Below are 19,751 nucleotides of genomic sequence, written 5' to 3'. Positions count from 1 at the left end.
GGGCCAATAATACTTTACTGCTAAGTGTCATAAAATGCAAACTACAGAAATGTGCCTTGATAAGTTAGAAATACCTATACATTCTAATTAATCAGGGTTGTACTGTAAACTGAGATATCAGCCAAGTAAGGATAAGGAAAACCTTATTCTACCAAACAACTGGCTTCAAAATATTTAATATCACTATGCTGTTCAACCCTATCAGTACAGTATTATGAATCTTTATCTTTATGATTTTATTCAACTTAGGAAACACTTTTTACAATGCTAGAGTTAAATCACAATCTCCAGTAATCCTTTGTGTCATAAGTCCTATTATAGTTTACCCTCTTAACACCCAGACCATTTAATATTGAATCAACTTCTGAAAAACCTTTCGGATGGAAGAGATCACGAGCACAGAGAAGCCCTACTATAATCTTAATAGCCAAAAGTGCTCAGCAACCCTACTCAAAGAAATGACTACAACATATGATGGCAGTACTCACTATCCCTATATATATATACTTTATATATATAGATATATATATATATATATATATATATATATATAATATTTATGGTAACAAAAAAGTGCACCATATAAAAAAATGCAAAGGAAAAAAATACAGAAACATTCCTTAATCAGTTCCATGAAATGTCAGAAGCAGGGACTGAGGTAAACTAATGAACCTGACTGGGGATTTTCTTGTAAAGGTCTGGAAGCTTACACCAATACCTTAAGTGAAGTACCTTATCACACTTTTAATATCTTTTCCTTAATGAAGTATCTTATTACACCTTAACAAAGTATCTTATTACACCTTAACAATCTTTTTATCCTAATTGCGATATTTTATAACCTCTTCAACATTCTCTTTTACGCTATTTATGTCTTCCTTCTAACAACACAGTCTGCACAAATAACGTACTCTATGAGAATATACCGATGTAACCAATACAGAAAAAAACTCTTTACCCACCAAACTTGGGGAATCTTTTATTGAATTCTTGCCATCTCCTGACAATTTTATTCAGCTCAGGATTGACTCTTAAAAGTGGAGGGGTTACACATAGCATCAACAAATCCCTTCAGTATGAGTGGCCAAAGTTGAATAAAATCACCTTGGAGCAAAATTAAAAGGAAAATCTATCACTCAGGCTAAACGAGTTAAGAAACAAGTGTTAGGGAGCCCTTTTCACTCCCTCAGTCCAATGATGCATTTTATATTTCATTTTTGCTATCTCTCAATGTTTTAATTCAGCTCAGGGAGACTTTCTGAAATAAATCGATTATATACAGCCTTTGTTAACCACCTCACTCCTACAGATCTCTTCCAAAGTTGAATGTAGTCATCTGATGGTAGCAAGAATAAAATGGAAAACCCATCATCAGTGTGAAGGGGTTAAACAGAGAATATGGGCCTGGAACTAAAGACTTACCTGTATCAAACACATCTCATCACATTGGGGGGAGGGGGGGGACAAATTTCACAGCACATTTTAAACTCAAGCATGTTCATTCAGACAAAAATGGCTGGAATACAAACACAGAAGCACATCATTACTTGACTAACAGATCATCAGTCCTCCAAATACCTTGCCATTTGGATAATATTTGTAAATGTACCTTCATTACCCATGTCTGATAGCTGAAAGAATCTAAAATGTTTATCTGGTATCTGCATGAATCTATAATTATTGATTGGTATCTGTGTAAATATGAAATGGTCTGGTATCTGTGTGGAACTGAAATGCTTCTTTGGTATCTATGTGAATCCACTATGTTTATCTGGTATCTCTATGGATCTACAAAGTCTGTCTGGGATATCCATGTATCAAAAATGTCTGGTATCTATGTAGATCTAAAATACTGCTCCGCTATCTGTCTAGATGGTAAATGGTCTGGTATTGGTATCTGACTGATAATGAAATGTTTGTCTGGTATCTGTACTGGACTGAAATGTTTGCCTGATTCATCTTGTTAGTTGTCTTGGATAGAGATCTAAAGTTGTATAATTTGCTCCTCAAAACACCTGTCATTCACCTTATCAGTTGCAACTTGATTACACAGTCTGAACTGAAAATCACTTAACGAGCACTATACCTACAACTACATCATACTGTATTGGCCTTGTTGACTAACTAACAATACAGAGTTTGCTTCACTTCTGTGTCATGTTGACTGTTTGATCCTGAAATGTCAATCTAGCTACCTGCCCACTAACCTTATCTTGTGGCTATCTGGATTCCCCTGTCTGGCTGGCTACCCATCTTTTTATGTGTATTTGGCAGTTGTGCTCGACAGGCTGTCAGAAGTTAAACCCTCCCTCTGCCCATCTCTCCATCCGCCTCGTATCTTCATGGCTAGTTCTTCAGCTTCTTGCGTCGTACACTACTTGATGTCTCCGAATCTGAGGTATCTGAACCTGACCCATCAAACTCCATGAGTGCAGGGGACTTGGCAGCCAGAAGTGCATTGCTGCTGGTCATAGCCGCAAAGTTACCCGTGTATTTAGTCTTCTCCAGTGAACGAACTGCAAAAACACAGGATTTACCAAATAATTATATGCTGTTCAATATAAATAATTATTAACATCATCATCCTAACCATCTTTCCAACTTAAAAAAGATGGTAGAGATCCAGAAACAAGAAACTATCAGAGTACCTTGTAACAAAGGGTCCCACATCCATTCACTTATCAATTAAGCCACTGAAATTCTTTGCTCCATCTCACAAGCCAAATGATCCATACAAAACTACATTTCATAATACAGTAAAACCTCAATACAACAGACTGCAATATACTGGAATTCGTTTTTATCAGAACTGAGAAGCCAACCGGACTATATTCTTAAATACTGTATTGGTAAAAGTCCGATAAAGCCAGAAGTGGTCCAGACTGCCTGACCACTTCAGCTATGTTCACCAAAATAAGGTAAATAAATGACATGTTTCTCAGTGTACAGTATAGTATTATTATATATGCTAAACCATTTGATTACTGTAGTGAATGTGTAATATAGTACAGTACTGAAATGGTGGTGAAAAACCCTTGGTGTGATCCGGACTAATGTCTGATATATTGGAAAAAGTCCAGGTTAGCAAGGGGAAGTCCATATGTTGCTTTTATCGGACTTTCGCTTTTTTCAGAATGGTTTAGGCCCCAATTAGTCCGTTAGAGTGAGGTTTTACTGTATATAAAAATACAACACACTGTACACATTCAAACTGTACCATACTTTATGGATCCTGATGGGCACCTAGTTTGGAGGGCTGAGGAACATCACTCCACCACTGAGTAGGGGTGTGGAAGGCTTATGAAGCGAAGGGTGGGAAGTGTAATGCATTACAGTATTTCCTCTTTCAGACACAACTGCATTCAAGGCTTTGCCCTGTAACTTGCATTAATCCCTGCTAGGCTGATACTCCAAAAGGTAGTTTACCTATGAGTCATTGTTGTACAACCAATGTAAATTGTAACTCACATGAGGTTTGCAGTATGGCCCATGCATACCTTCACTGTGCCTCATATGAGGTCTGCAGCTCAGCATGGGTTAACCCCTTCACATGTTACGATATGATTCATGTCATAAAAATTTCCTCCTGATGATGCAGTAACATAACGCGTCATAATAAAAATACCTTGTGGCTGGCATATGGACATAATTTTAGTCACAAAAATTTAATCATGAAGCTGCATTCTGATGCAATTGCACCAGAGAGCCTGAAAAAAAAAAAATGAATGAAAAAAACTCTCTGCTGCCAGTTAGGCCTTCTCAAGCCAGATGACAATAGTAACTAAAAAAGAATAAAAAAAAAGATGTTCCCAAGCTCAGTGGTTTAACAGATTTCTGCTTATGTCCAACTAGCAGACATCAAAAATTGCATGCAGATATACACAAGCACTAATTGTTATAAGTTATCTGTAAAGCTGCTCTGCTCTTCATCCCAAGCCATGTTTAGCTAATATTAACTACCGATACGTTTTTACTACATTCAGCATTTTATGGGTAATTTTGGTATCATGCAACTTTCAGAGAATGATTTTCCAATCTATGACTTCTTACAGTATTAAAATCGTAGCATCAATAGATTATTTTAATACTCTGTGCCTTTTGGAGCATTTTATTACTACAGCTAGCAATTTTTTCATAACTCTGATTTTGGCATTAGTGTCATTTGGGAAATTTTACTACAAATACTGGAAAATTATTTTTGCAATTCTGACTTTGGAATTACATTATGCTACCTAGTGATGCATTTTTTTGCTTACACAGCATTTGAATCAAGTTTTATTAACTACAAGCGGGAGTGCCAGACATAAAGCATTAGCAAAAAAATATAGAAACCCAGCAATGAAAACACGAAAATTCTGCATAAAAGGTCAGTAAGACATGATTACACCAACCATTTATTGACAATTAGTATTTAATCATATGGCCACTGGCTTCGGACCTTCTCTTATCTGTATGACATGCTTCTGGCAAGACTCTTGAAACACTGGGAGTCTAAAGTGACCCATCGGCGTCGCAGGGCTTCCATCAGGTGGGGTACTGTCAAGGTGTCCTTGTCCTCCAGATCATTCTTCAATTTTGCCCATGTGTTTTCTATCGGATTCAGGTCCAGCTAATTACCTGGCCAGTCTAACACAGCAATTTTATGGTCTGTGAGCCATTTCATAGTTTTTTTTTTTACCTGTAACATGGAGCTGAAGCTTGCATCAAAAACTTGCTCTCGTGGTTTTCATAACAAGGGGGCAATTTTTCCTCTTGCACGTGGATGTAGCGGCTTGAGTCCATTGTTGTGTTGTGTTGTGTGTGATGAAGTACAGAACAGGCTGCTGCATCCTTTTAGACCAGTGAAGGAACCTCTAACCATGACAGAATGTGAGTGTTTGACCATCATGATAGTGTAGTCCCCTCCTGCTGGCTGTCTCACCCTATCTCGCTTTTTTTTTTCTTTCTTTCTTTTTTTTTTTTTTTGGTGCTCGACTCTGGGCATAGGCTTCACAGCCTGCTCCCAAGGCCCAGTAGTCTCCTGCATACCATACACCTCTACATGTCACCACTTCTGCTTCTGATGCATCTGAATGTGGATTCATCACTGAACATGACTCATTCCCTCATCTCAGGTGTCCAGTCTTTATATTGACGGGCAAATTTCAGTCGCTTGCGTCTCATCTTGCAAGTTATTAATGACTTAAGGGCAGCACTGTGGGATGGCAACAGAGATCCTTCTGTAGCCGATGACGTATGGTCCGGGTGGAGATGCTCTTCAGCTGATTGGGGCTGTTCTGTTTTATATGAATGGATGTAATTGTGGACTCCTTTGATACCTCTCTCTTCATAATTATGTCTGTGTGCAGTGATGTCTTCTTAGGATGACCAGGGATTGGCTTGTGGGTAGAATATCATTTGGTGCTAGCTCCAGGCAGAAGCAAGAAGGTGGCAAGTGGTGGCTCTTGAGCACCTTACTCATGCATATATAGCCTTGATTGGAACAATTTGTTCCCTTAGAGTGAAAATATGAATCCTCTCTTCCTTGCTCAAATACCTGTTAGGCATCCTGCAGTAAATAATATTTTTGAGGCACAATATAGCTGATAAATCATAAATCATAAAGAAATGGAAAGATTCAGTCATGCATGCCCACCCTCTGATTGCTAGAGAGAAACTGAGCAAGCTTCAGAGGGTTGGGTGTGATGCCACACTCCTCTTCCCTGCCCGCAAAACATATGATTAACTAATAGCCAACTGCACAGGGTACAAATGGCAGTAAATCCCCCCGTGCAAAATGTTCCCGTTTTGGTTGCCGGGTCTCAAGGTTTTTTGCCGATACTGTAGTTCTTCAATACAATATCAAAGTAGAATGATTCTCAATCAATAAGACTTCAAAAAACACCCGCCGGGCCAGTATGGAGTGACAGGATCTCAGCCCCTTGCCATTTGTGAAAGTGTGAAAAGTTCATCAGTAAGGGTAAATAAAATTGTATTTTCAAACTGTATAACCATAACCACATTATCAATCCTAAATTGTCCATGGTCACTACAGTACTGTACTACTACATGTGCAATAAATAACACTCTTCTTTAGGTTCTATGTGACAACTTGCAAATTTTTAAAATAACCCAATTCAATTAGAATTACAGAAACTACTGTCTGCTCTTTGACATTTTATAATCATTCAGATGATATTGTGCTGCCTAATTCTTCCTTCAACTTTATCTTCTTACTTTTTGCCTGCCCTCCCCTCTTCCCATTTTTCCCATCCTTCTTGTCACTTTTCATTAATCTTCCTTCCATTTCAAGTGGCCCTACAATAAGTGAGAAACTAAATGGTTTCCTGTAACCCTGGAAACCATTTACAACTTTGGGTGGTAACCATATAATCACATAACAGGGTGATGCAGGGCCTATGATGTTTCTGTTAACTGGGTGGAGACACAAATGCAGTATTCATAAGGGAACCAAGCCTCCAAACTATTCCCTGCACCTTACTGTGGTGAGGCACTGTCTACCACAAACAAACATCACTTCACTGCATCGCATGATACAGCCAGGGCAGTTGCTTGCCTGCAGCTGATCGATCTTCTCTGCCAGAAAGACCAAAGTTACTCAATAACAACAAAAACTCTTGACATTACAGTACTGTTCTGCTATGCTTCTCCAACCCCATGCCAACAGTCTGGTGTACCTACTCTGGTTCTCAAGGAGGTTGTTCTGCTTCTTGAGGTCATCTATATCCTGCTGGTGGGCAGAATTCTTGCGCCTCATGAACTCAATGTAGTCTGCAGCTTTTTTCAGGATCTGAGCCCGACTAGCCTGTTGGGAGGAATGCTACTGTGTATACTGATACATACATAACTATATTTGCATACTACATATACAATATATAAATACCAATGTATATTCCAATATAAAAAAATGGAATGAGGTAAGATTAAAGTACAAAGAGAAAGCAAAAAAGTTAGCCAACTATTAACAGCATACAAACAAAACTGGCCCCACAATCATTTACAAATAATGGAAGTCACTAGAATACCAGTTCTACATCACAGCATCAATGCTCTACTGGTAATATTTCTTTCAGTTCTTTATAACCGTCCTATACAAGCCCATATCATTCTGACTACAACTGCTGCACTACTACTACTACTACAATGAAATCTCGAATTTTGATGGTTTAGCTTTCAACAATTCAAATTTTGATACACTTTCAAGTGGTCTGCTTATCTCACTTTTCGATGATAAAATCGTGTTTTTCGATGCTCTCGGGGCCCGACTCCAACCAAAACAAGCTAAGATAATATTTTTGATGCGAATCAAAATGCTAGAAGTGAAGGAAAATTATAAGAAAAAGTATGAGCCTAGCCTAATATGTGACATATGTCAAGAAGAGAATGAATATCAACATCATTTATTCATTTTTGAAGCATATGAAGATGTAAAAAAAGAGAAATTAAAGGAAAAGAATCAATAATAGAAATACTAAAACAAAATGAATTACAGGTGTAGCAAATACAGTGGGCAGAATACTGAAACGAAGAGAAGTAATTATGAATATAAGGAGCAACATAAAAATGATCAATAAAGACTGAGAAAAAATTTAATAAGCCATCTTGTTTAAAGACAAGAACTCCCTGATGGATTAGGCGCCAACAACAACAACAAGCCGTGTGCAAGGCGATGTTCTATTGTCAGCAGCCATCTTGCAACTGTCTTGCCAGCCCTCTGCAGACAAGTGCAGCAGTTTCAGCCTATACCTTCCACGTGTGGACATGCATTTCGCTGCAATTTCGTTGCATGTATAATAAGCCAGCCCACACCCCACTGACAGGCTAATGTATGGCCCGGTTTCCTCTATAGGAGGGATAAATCTTTACACGAACGAACGGACGAATGTTGTATTTTCACTGCAACTTACTTGCTTCAAGATGGAAAGTAAGAGTGGTTCTTCGGGTAGCAGTGTAATGGACGAGAGCAGCCTGGCACCTCTAAATCTTCGCAGCCAATGGAGAAAAGGGAATACAGGAAGGGGCAGAAATACACCAAGTATTCCCTTGCTGACATGGCGAAAATCCATATTATACACTACAGTATGGCAATACAATGCAGAACTTCAGTTACTTAACCACAATTATAGTTCATAAAGTTTACAGGGGGTGTGGGCAAAAAATCATGATTTTACGTAGTGAGGTTCAGAGTCCCTGGACCCAAACTAATTTTTCCCGCAAGAAGTTCAGTTTCAATTTCGATTATTTGAATTTTGATGTGATTTTTTGGTACGCATGTCCATCAAAATTTGAGATTTCACTGTACTACTAAAAAAAAAAAAAAAAAAAAAAAAAAAAAAAAAAAAAAAATAAACACACCTGATACTGTAAAATGAAGGTAAGTGGCAAATCAGCTTTATAGTGCAGCAAATGGCTCTGTCACTGGCAATTTTTCTTAAATTTACTGTGAAACTAATAGTGTACGTAAAACGAGCATCAAAAAGACTCACAAAGACTTATGTATGCTGAATGAATATAAAAGTGCCAAACCTAGAATAATGGAAAAGCTAAATTTTCTAGAAGTGCCAAACCTAGAATAATGGAGGAGCTAAATTTTCTATACTCCATCATCATCATCATCTCCACCCCCACCCTTGGGCAGGGTGAGGAGTAGCAACATCCAGACAGCCAAAGTTTGCCCAATTTAAAGGGCCACACTTCCATTCACTCATCATTCAAGCCCTCAAAATCCTGGCTCCATCAGATAGGCCAAAAAAATTTCACCACATTCTGTAGCTTCACGTATACTGTACCTATCCGATACAGCCAATCTCATATCTGATTTAAAGTCATATATCAAAATCTTGCATGATGAAGTGTAACAATATATTAACACCAGAATACAGTGCTGGTTATGAAGAAGTACAATGGAATGAATATAGACCTACTGTATAGTAATGCCATTTTCTGCCAATGATCAGCTGCATAGAATAAGCTGCAAAATAATGAAAATCTGGGCCAAATTATGGTTGGTAAACTGTAACTACCTGTAATACAGCCAAATAACTGGGTGATATAGAGCCTACTATGATGCCCCTATTAACCAGGTGGGAGGAGACAAATGCAGCATCTATCCAAGGACTAAACTTCCACACACTTCCCTGCATCTCACTGTGGTAAAGCACTGTCAACCCAAATGATGCATCGGTTCACTGCAAGGGATGACACTGCAGGGATGGTTGTTTGCCTGCCTTTCATTGGTCTGCTCAGCCGGACAGGCCGGCATTAGTCAGCAACAAACTGCAACTCCTTTCCCAGCTTTCCTTAACTCTGCAGCACCCACCTTCTCACCGTGAAGGGAAGGCACAGAGTCTCTGAGGGAGCAAAATGAGTCCTTGATGTGGTCGCGTCGCTTCCTCTCGAGGGCGTTGTGATGAGCACGCTTCTCCGCCTGGGATGCAAACTGGAAGTCACCCCGCGTTGTTCCACCCAGAGACTCGTCATCCTGATAAATCAAATGAATAAAAAGTTTCAGTATCACCATCACGATTAACTCTGACACCTTCATACCTTCAGACAGGATAGTCAAGGCAGAGCCACCTCTAGGTTTCTTTATCTTTACATACCTCAGTTACTCTCTTCAACACTCTCAAAACCCCATCAATCCAGATGCATATTTTTCCACTTTACTGTATTTTGAAATCATAAGACAATTTTCGTCAACTTACAAAAGATCCCTAGCAGCAAAGAGATTAATGAACACTATATCACACCCATCCAATTCAAAAAGTCTCCTAAGCTGAATAAAATCATCATACTAAGGTGACAAGAATAAACCAAAGTACACCACTGGATTCAAAAATTACAGAGAAGAATCTGAAGCTTTCACATATAAATTCAACTCAAATCAAGCATTTCTTGTCTATGTGTATATCAAGCAGACCCTTAGTTTCACGGCCAAATTTGCTCACCACAAAGAGAACAAAAGAAAACCCAAGTATAAATATTACCTCCATGGCTACTACAGTAGTGCGGTACATCCCAGGGCTGCCAAAGTATGGGTTAAATGATGTCTACAGTAAGTTCAGGTCTGAAGGAAACTCAGGTCCAAAGGATAATAAAGCTACCGTAGTTCTGAGGGATGCTAAGGTTTAGGTCCAGAAGATAGCAAGGTTAGGTCTGAAGGATCTGAAGGATGCTAAGGTTTAGATCCAGAAGATATCAAGGTTAGGTCTGAAGGACATTAGGGTTTAGGTCCACAAGATTTCAAGGTTAGGTCTGAAGGATGCTTGGGTTTAGGTCCAGACAATACCATGGTTAGGTCTGAAGGATGCTAATGTTTAGGTCCAAAGAATACCACAAATAGTTCTGAAGATATTTTAAGGTTTAGGTCCAAAGAATATTAAGGTTAGGTCTGATGGATGCTAAGGTTTAGATTCAACGGAAACTGATGTTAGGTCTGAAGTTGCTCTGGTTTAGACCCAAAGGATACCATATCAAGGCTAGGTCTGAGGGATGCCAAAGTCTATGTCTGAAGAATACCAATCACACAATTAGGTCTAGAGAATACCATAGTTGCCAGTACTGTAGTCTGATTATTCATGAGTTCAACAAGAATTATGCAGCCAAGTATTTAACATGAATTCATGGTGTGCTCCTGGTTACTACTCCCAAGTTCCCTGACGACGCAAAGAACCTTAGTTTTCATGAGAAGCAGAAGATACGGGGGTGTCAAAACTTATGTGCTCAAAAATACCAAAAAATGCACAAGTAATAGCATTTTTGTTCTGGTTAGGTTTGGTTAGGTTAGGTGAGGTTAGGGCAATGCTTAAGTTTCCCATCATATATAAATAATTCATTTCTACACTCAACCCCCCCCCACAAAAAAAAGTCTGGTTTATTTAATTCATACAATTTCCTGTCTTAAATCACTTGTTCCTGTTTGTTCCACCCCATCCCCCCCCCCCCCCCCAAAAAAAAAAAAAAAAAAATCTTAAATTCTGTCAGGCTAGGTTAGGTGAGCTTAGTCCATTCCTTGATATTTCCTGTTGTATATGACAAAATTTTCAGGAATTTGGTTTGGTTTCTGCTTCATTTTTTCTTTTTTCATAAGGGCTTATATGTGATATATTCAAATTCAATAAACAGTACACTTCTGCTGGGAAATCACATTTCTATGTGCTTTCCCCACCAAAAAAAAAAACTCCTGTTCCCCACAGGTCCCCTATTATTAATTGAGGGAAAGGTGAGCCAAAAACTCAGAAACAATACCCATTTCTCTCTAACTTGGCCTAAAATTGCCTCTCTCTATCTTGACTACCAAGTTATAACAACAAATTAGCTAATGCTAGAATATGATGTAAGTCATGAAGAAGTGCTGCAGAAAGGATGCTGAGACACAGACCAGTGTTGAGTTACTGTACTTTGCCACTGAGCTTCAAAATAGGCTGCAAACAGACAAATCTGGGCCAAGATAAAACAGTCATTGTAATATCTGAAATAAACATATAAAAATCAATAGATGGTGGCAACCATCATCCACTCACTTGATGTAGTGCTGCCTACTTCTTCCTTCACCTTTATTATTCTTTTCCTGTGTCTGCCCTCTTCTCCTCTTATTTCTTCCACCTTTCCTGTCACTTTTTCTCATTCTTCTTTCCTTTTCAGGTGGTTGTACATTAAGTGACAAGCTAATGGTTTCCTGTAAGCCAGGACACCATTTACAATCCAGGGGACTAACCATATAACCAATCCATACAGGTTCCACATCTGTCAACAAGTGGGTTGACGGAGGGTTAGTGTCCCTCCCTGTAAAACAACTAACTCCTAAGTCAAATAGCACCCCATATGGGATTGTGGTGTCTGGCTATAGATATATAGAAAAATTGAACAAATCATACTGAAAACCTTAGGTGAATGAAAATTATTGGATAAGCTTCAAAGGGGGTTATGGTAGGCATATTCCCCAAAATTTCTCTACATTTTCCCTCTAATTTCCAACTCCGCCCTCATTGAGCTGTGGGTGAAAGAGGAGTTCTCTTGTCACATTATGACAGTAATTTCAAGGAAAATCATACTGACAACAATTCTGGGGAAAAATTTAAAAAACACACTTGGAAAGATCCCTCTTAGTGATGTTGAAAAGTTGATGAAGGATTAAATTTCATCACAGCAGAACTACACTTTATTCCCTATGTGTCAATAAGTGGGCTGGTAGAGGGTCAGAATCCATCTATCTATCTATCTACTGTCAGATGCCTTAATCCCGTTGGGGCTGGCCACAAACATAACGCCTCCATGTTGCCCTGTCCCTCGCCATTTCACTGTCCTGCTCCCAGCTCACACCCCCCTGTCTCATATACCTCTCCACTCCATCCCTCCACCTCATCCCTGGCCTCCCCCTCCCTCTGTAAAACAATTAACTTAAAGACAAACTACCACCCTTTATGGGATTATGGTGTCGGGCTTAAGACATTTAGATAAACTAAAATGACACCCAATTTCTGTAGACAAACCCTGGGTCATTGAATGATACTGTACCAAAGTTATGTCATATTCTAGTACCCTACTGGATTCTGGGTGGCGCAGAAGGCATCATTGTGCTTATTCTTAAAGATTTATTTGGCATATTTCACCTTAATATTCTCTTGTATACCTTTTAAACTACTTTTAATACTGATTTGGTTTGCATCAATAAAATGCACGCCTAAAAGGATACCGAGCTGTTATGCTTAAAATATTTTGCAGAGGGATCTTTGTATGCGACATGTGTTAGGAGTGTAATGCTGTACAGCAGTGAGACCTGGGCAGTATGGAAGAGGATATTCACAGGCTCAAACATAGAAATAGCAATGATTAGGTGGATGCGCAGTGCATCCTTGAGTGCAAGGCCTGGGGGGGCTAGGTTAAAGATGGAAGAGTTAAGAAGTAGAATGGGACTGGATTGTACTGGTGTTGTGATAAGGCGAGGTAGATTGAGATGGTTTGGGCATGTGGAGAGGATGGGGGATTATAATTAGGTGCACAAAGTGAGAAGTGTTAATATCTGGGGTAGGGCTGTGAGAGGTACACTGAAAAATACCATGGACGAGGTCACTGAGTGAGACCTCACTGTTAAAGAATTAAATAGGGAAGCTGCCAGAGATCAAGCACCATGGAAAGCCACCATTAGGTGACCAAGGCTGATGCATGCAAGTATGTTGGCGCCTTCGAAAACAAAACGGCAGAGGGGCATCATAAAATCTCCAAAGCCACTTAAAATACAACCAAACAACCAAAGAACATAACTTTCACTGTTTAGTCAAACCCTGTTAGCTATTGGGCTTAGTTTGCATGTCAAACTGATGAGCCTCTAAATTCATATTTTCATAATTTTAAGCCATATCAGCTTACTTTGATAATCAGGTGACCATATATCACAGGACACATTACTGTACAATATATACTGTATTAAAGCTGAGGGTCTTCTAGATTTTAACCAAGATTAAAGAATGGTTAACAAGATCAGATTACCATCACGGTAAACATACACAACTATCTACAATATCTATGACCAGATGCCATAATCTTGTAAAGGGGTGGCAGTTTGTCATTTACAGGGAGGGGCACTACAATTTCACCAACCCACTTATTGACATGCAGGGAACATGTTTCATTCATTCATTGCCAGACGCCATGTATCCCAGACGGGGTGGCCAAGGGCTTAGAGTTAATTGTTTTACAGGGAGGGGCACTAATCCTCCACCAACCCCACTTGACACGTAGGTATGGCTTGAATAAAGGTTACCACCCAGCATTGCAAATGGTTTCCTGGCTTACAGGAAACAAAAAGTTTGTCAATGTCAAGCCACCTGAAAAGGAAAAGCAATAAAACGCAGCAGGAAAGATGGGAGAAACAGAAAGAGAGGAGTGCAAACACAGAGAAAGAATTATTTGTAATAAACATTTTCCCATTTGTATGCTAACTTTTCTTGGTTCTGTCCATATATCATACTGTATTATATAAGATATTACTAAAATAACCACTACACTTTTACAATATATGGGAAACACCAGAAAGCTGTGAAATAACCATAAGGTTTACAGTAAACTCATGTTCGTCTATTTTCAAAAACTTTCGTACTATCTGCTTCATTACTCTCAAAAGTAGACCTTAATCTCCGCAAGGGTAGGTGTAAAATGCAAACGAGCTATCGTAAAACCACAGCACAAATAAACCAGAATACTGAGCAAAAATGATGAATGACAGCTAGTGAGCCTCAACCACTTATAATTAAAAATATCCTAAATTCAGCCAGGACTTACATCACTCTCAATATCGATATCCCTTTCTTCATCGCTCATCTTGGTAGTGCATTCCACTGCTAGGACTCCTCGGTCGTGATGTGGTTCGCGAATTCACCACACACTCACTCACACTCTCCCACTTACCCCGTGACGCGAGCGTAAGCACTCTTTTACTCCCAACAGTGTTACCTACCTCGAACTACCCTACCCTCTGCGTTCGTGAATCCGGATACTTGCCTACTATTGACGTCACAGTGTAACATTTATCGTGTTTTCTTGGTTAGATATTATGTTCGTGGTCGAATTCTAGTTATTCAGCAAAAGATCTAGTATTTTCAACGACGATATGTGCCAGATATTTACAGAATGGGAGAGAAACTATTGCTACAGTATGCACGTATAGAGGGCTACAAGGGTGGACTTTTGGAGATTTACAATTACGTCCTTTCATCATTCCCCATCTTACACTGCCAGTTACCATTACCGATACATATTATGCCAACGTACAGTTTCTATGTAGGAATGTCGCTGTAGTACTGTACCTTGCCCTACCGAACAGGCACCGCCGACATACTCGTCTGATGCCAACCATTTTCAGGGCGCAATCTTTAGAAGCACCAGTTGATTTGCACTGTCCACTACATGGTAAAACAACTTTTTTTTTTTTTTTTTTTTTAGTTATTTTACAGTGGTCCACAGTGACTTTTAAGGAACAGTAGAGGTGGTGGAACCAGTATGGCAGAAACGGTGCCATGTGCTTCACACATGCTGTCAAGCGTGCAGTGCCTGAAGCCAGGACTTTGAATTAATGCCCATCAACACAAGGGCCAATAAGGCAGACAACGATTTTTGCTAATGTTCTGTTTTCACCTAAATGTAAAGTCTAAACTATGGCATGTAACCATCGAATATCTCCATGTGTACTGTTGAGTGAACACGGTCTAGGAGGAGACGAATTTGTCCAGCGGTATGACCGGCTCGACAGTTGAATCCAAGAAGTCTGGTTGCAAGCTGGATATGCTGTATAGCTGCAACCGAATCTTCTATAAGCACGTGTATAGACTACAGTAATCGCAGACACTGTTGCGCGGCCGGCCCACTTGTATGGCGTGGATGGAACCAATTAAAGTGTCGTGGCAGAGTCCTCAACCCCAGCCTACAATGAATGTGAGATATATAACTGTAGATCCTACTGTATGTACGCAGCGCACACTGTCAGTATGCCCGTGTGCGTAATGTAGAGATGAGTTCTTATAGAGTGAGGGTGTTGTGCTGGGCTGCCTTTTTGAGCGCCACGTCTGCTCAACATGGTGTTCAAAGGATGTGGGTGCACCTGAGCGGGTTGTGTGGTTAGTGAAGGCTTTGCGAGTGGCAAGAGTTATTCTGGAGCAACTAACGGCCATATAACCTCAACTGTCATTGTATACTTCTGATTACACGATCAGCTCTTGGACTGTTCAGGGTTGGTCACTGCATGTTACAGTGGTCACTGCTGATAGATGGAGCCCACCTGGCCAGTGACTGGTGTCAGCATGGACCATCGTCAGCCAGGGAGATGAGCACAGAACCTGAAATAGGCCTACTTTGATTTTTGCTCTGCCGGGGCCTGTCGCTGGACACACTACGTGGCTGTTCCACTGAACATTTTCGTACGTCCTTATGGATAAAACTATTTCATATTCCACCTGTGGTCAAAAACAAAGTAGCCTAATTACAGTTGGTGTCCTACGCTTTAGTTTCGATTTTTTCTTACTTCGTACACTGGTTCGGATACCACTGCTATAAATTCTTCATATTCGATTCCCCCCCTCCCCTCCGTTGGTTAACTACTGGCTTGCATGTCATGCCTTTACGTTAACTTAATTTGCCAACCCTCTGATCATCTTCACATTCCAGTTTATCAATGTCATTACAATCCTGCTAACCTGCACTGCACTTGATATATACTAATTCCTAATTTGACTATCCCTCTGCTTCCTGCCATTTATTAAGGGTACAGTCATTCTGAACACTGGTATATTAACGACACTGTGCATTTATAGTTACCTTCCTAAAACCTATCGATCGTTATGAACCCTTTTCAAGCTTTATGCATCGTTGTTTGCATTATTGCCCGCTACCTACCCATGCACCAAAGAACCTGTTGATTCTTCAGACATGAACCCCTTTCTTTAGTCGGTCTTCGCTGTAATCTCCTTGCCTTTGTAATTAGAATTAAGCTGGCCACCATCTATTTTATTTGAGATCTAAATTTAAAAAAGATTATCTCTTGTGGGTTCTTGAGCGGTCGGTGAGGAACCCACCAAGGCCATGCTTTCTTTAAATCTATTGTCACAGAAGTCAGTAGCCTACGTAGGCCTATAGCTCCAAAGGCAGTAAAGAGGAGCACGGCAGAATATAATTATAACTACGTGTAGACGGAAATTATTGTACTACGTAAAACAAAGATCGATATTTTGGCAAGACAAACAGTGCTGTGGTTGGAAATGCATAAGCATCTCCCCGAATGACTGAACTGGAAGGAGACAAGATAATCTGAAGGTTGTAACCTTTTTTGGCACAACAGACTACGAGGCTGTTACATGGAGACCCTAAAGATAGTAGGGTCTGTAGCTATAAGCCTCACGGCAGCCACAATTCTTACCAAAATGTAGTGATAAAAATGTGTCTTGGGACTGAGAAACATGCCAGACCTAGTTTTTAGATGTATTATCATTGGGTCAGTCAACCGTTATTGTACAGGTTTACAAAATATTAACGCCTAACGATGCAAGGTAAATAAAAATTACTAAACCACGGTCCCTCGCGTGACAAGATTAGGCAACTGGATTTTCCTTTTGGCGACGCCATTCTGTCTACCTATCTATTGCCAGACGCCTTAATCCTATACTGGGTGGCCACAAACAAATCGCTTCCACGTTGTCCTGTCCCCGCCATTTCACTGTCCTGCTCCCAACTCACATCCCCCTCTCTCATAAACTTCTCCACTCCATCCCTCCATCTCATCCTTGGCCTCCCCCTCCACCTCACTCACATACACTCTTCTCGTCAGTCTCTCACTCTCCATCCTCTCCACATGGCCGAACCACCTCAGTGTGTTTCTTCTAACGCTTCCTATCAGATCCACATCCACTCCACAACGCTCCTTTACATCCTCATTTGTCAGTCTGCCTCTCCATGTGACTCCACAGGCTCCTCTCAAATAACTCATTTCCACTGCTCTCACTCATGACTTGTGTCCCTCCAACAACGTCCAAGCTTCCCTTCCATACATTAGAGTTGGTATCACAATACTGTCATGTAACTTTTTCACTTTCATGCTCACTTCCCTGTTTCTTATCACTGCTTTCAAGGAACCATCAACCTTTCTGCCTCATTGTACCCATTTAAGCACTTCACCCTCCAAACTTCCATCCATACTCATCACACTACCCAAGAACTTAAACGTACTCACATTTTCCATTTCCTCATCATCCAACCTCACTGTACATTCAGAGACTTCACTTCTCTCGAAGGCCATAACTTTTCCCTTCCCTACATTCACCTTTAGATTCCGTTTCTTACACACCCAAACTCATCTACAAAGCCTTGCAACTCCCCTTCGTCTTCACTTAACAACACAGTATCATCTGCAAACAACAATACAGGGAGTTTTCAGACACTGCCCTCTCTCACTATAGGGCCACTTCAACACCCACTGCCCTAACTTGTATCTCTTATATAACCCCATCCATGTAGTTTTAACAACCATAGGGACATGTCACATCCCTGTTTCAACCCAACCTTCAAATAGAAAAATTCACTCAGTTCACTATTCACATGCACTGCAGCCTTAGCACCCTAATATACTCTTCACATAAAGGAAAATCGTCTAGTGATGTCAAGAAAATTCTCTTGAAAGTTACATGAAAAAAAAAGTTTAAACAGGCATATCAGGTGGAACTATATAATAAAAAGGCTAGCGTCAAGTAACAATAACCATGGGCACACGGGCAGCATTAAAAGAAACGAAATCTGGTGAAACAAAGAAGTAAACACTTTAAATCATTAAAAAATAAATGATAAAGCACGATGACGAGCTTCAGCGACCCGTACACGGTCTAGGAAGGAATGATGAACTAGCACCAAGTCACAACGCTGCTATATGGCACTAAGGCAGAAGGGAACTAGGGAAATGAGTGTACAATGTGAAGACCAGTGGGGAAAGGAAAGGGAAAGCAGAGAAACTGTGTCGAGAGTAGACGAGCAATCAATAAAACTGTGACGGATAGCCATGGGACAGGTACAGCGGCGTAAACTGAGGGTCATGGCTCATTAAATGGCAATGAAGTGGGTATGACCCAAGGTAAGAGAAGCAAGGTCCCATTAAATTAAAACGAGCTAACTCTGCACGATTCTTACGGGACGTGGCTGAAGTCCAACAAGCCTGGGAGTTATGGACAGGCCCTGGGGCGTTGAAGCTATATGTGCACTAACATTTTAAGCACCGTGCACCCCACTAGGTGAAGAAACCATTGCAACAAGGCCAGAGATAACCAGAGGTATATTCGAGTTTTGAAAATGCAAAATGTAAATGGAGAGTGACTGGTCTCAAAGTTGGGGAGAGAGAAAAAAAAAAAAAGTATAAACGCTGGTAGTCCTCACAAAGTTCAAGCCCATGTGACATTGAACTGGAAATTGTCCTTTGAACCATAATGGTTTGACCCGTTGATAACCATTGTTGTTCAGATTATGTATACATGGTACTGCGCAACTTATTAAATGAAAAGGATCACTGCCATCAATGTTTGCCTAAGCTAAAGTGTAGTACTGATGGTCGAGGTCGATCTGTTGAATGGAACATATTTCATTTTTAAGTATCCAACTGCTGTTTTTGGTACTGATACTTGAAGCTTGGGTATAGACTGATGCATGGTTTTAGCACCCACACTTCTGGCATAAGTGATGCGTTATCTAGAGTCTGGCTAAGCATGGAGTTATGCATAACTTCCATATGGAAGACTCTTAACATTGGCTAGAAACTTGCGTTTATAATAGTTAATGGCCATACTGAATATAAACGACTGAAAAAGTTTAATGGCATGAGGCATAGACTAATGATCAAAAGGTAATTGCATGTACTTGAGTGGTATGGTTGTACAGAGCTTCTTGTGCCAAGATGGATGGATTATGTAAATTACAAAAGGGGACTCCACCAGGGTAGCAGTCCAAAGAATATTGACTCCGTACTATTTGCTCAAATGTGTTGAATGTAAGCCCTGCAATTGCAAAGACTGTGACTGACAGCATTTCACCTCATATCTAACATCAATGGCAAAGTACTTTATGCATACAATTAAACCTTCCCATACATCAATAATACAATTAGTAATTGCATGACAATACCTTGTACATTCAGTGGGCAGTAAAGTGCATTCCACACCAATATAGTTGCTCTATGTTCACCTACACGTTTCATGTAGTGTATAGTAATATAACTGAAGGGTGAC

The 19,751-nt window shown here is 40.1% G+C and overlaps 1 protein-coding gene across 1 annotated transcript in view; it reads right to left on the bottom strand.

Annotated features, from left to right (window-relative positions):
* Max (MYC associated factor X) overlaps window positions 1-14,419 on the bottom strand; it is a 14,521-nt gene extending 102 nt beyond the window's left edge. Inside the window, exons 1-4 of the mRNA XM_080280632.1 lie at window positions 14,281-14,419; window positions 9,320-9,481; window positions 6,682-6,805; window positions 1-2,516 (exon numbers count right to left, since the gene is read on the bottom strand). The exon at window positions 1-2,516 is cut by the window's left edge and continues 102 nt beyond it. Of these exons, the coding sequence (XP_080136758.1) occupies window positions 2,347-2,516; window positions 6,682-6,805; window positions 9,320-9,481; window positions 14,281-14,319 (495 nt within the window). The 5' untranslated portion in view covers window positions 14,320-14,419 and the 3' untranslated portion in view covers window positions 1-2,346. The remainder of the gene's footprint in view (window positions 2,517-6,681; window positions 6,806-9,319; window positions 9,482-14,280) is intronic.
* Between the last annotated feature and the right edge of the window lie 5,332 nt (window positions 14,420-19,751).

This window comes from Coenobita brevimanus, chromosome 85 (genome assembly GCF_032717465.1).
Source record: "Coenobita brevimanus isolate Jiangsu-jjx chromosome 85, ASM3271746v2, whole genome shotgun sequence".
NCBI lineage: Eukaryota > Metazoa > Arthropoda > Malacostraca > Decapoda > Coenobitidae > Coenobita > Coenobita brevimanus.
The sequence above is the reverse complement of the archived record's forward strand: the minus strand, read 5'-3'. Positions and strand labels throughout refer to the sequence as shown.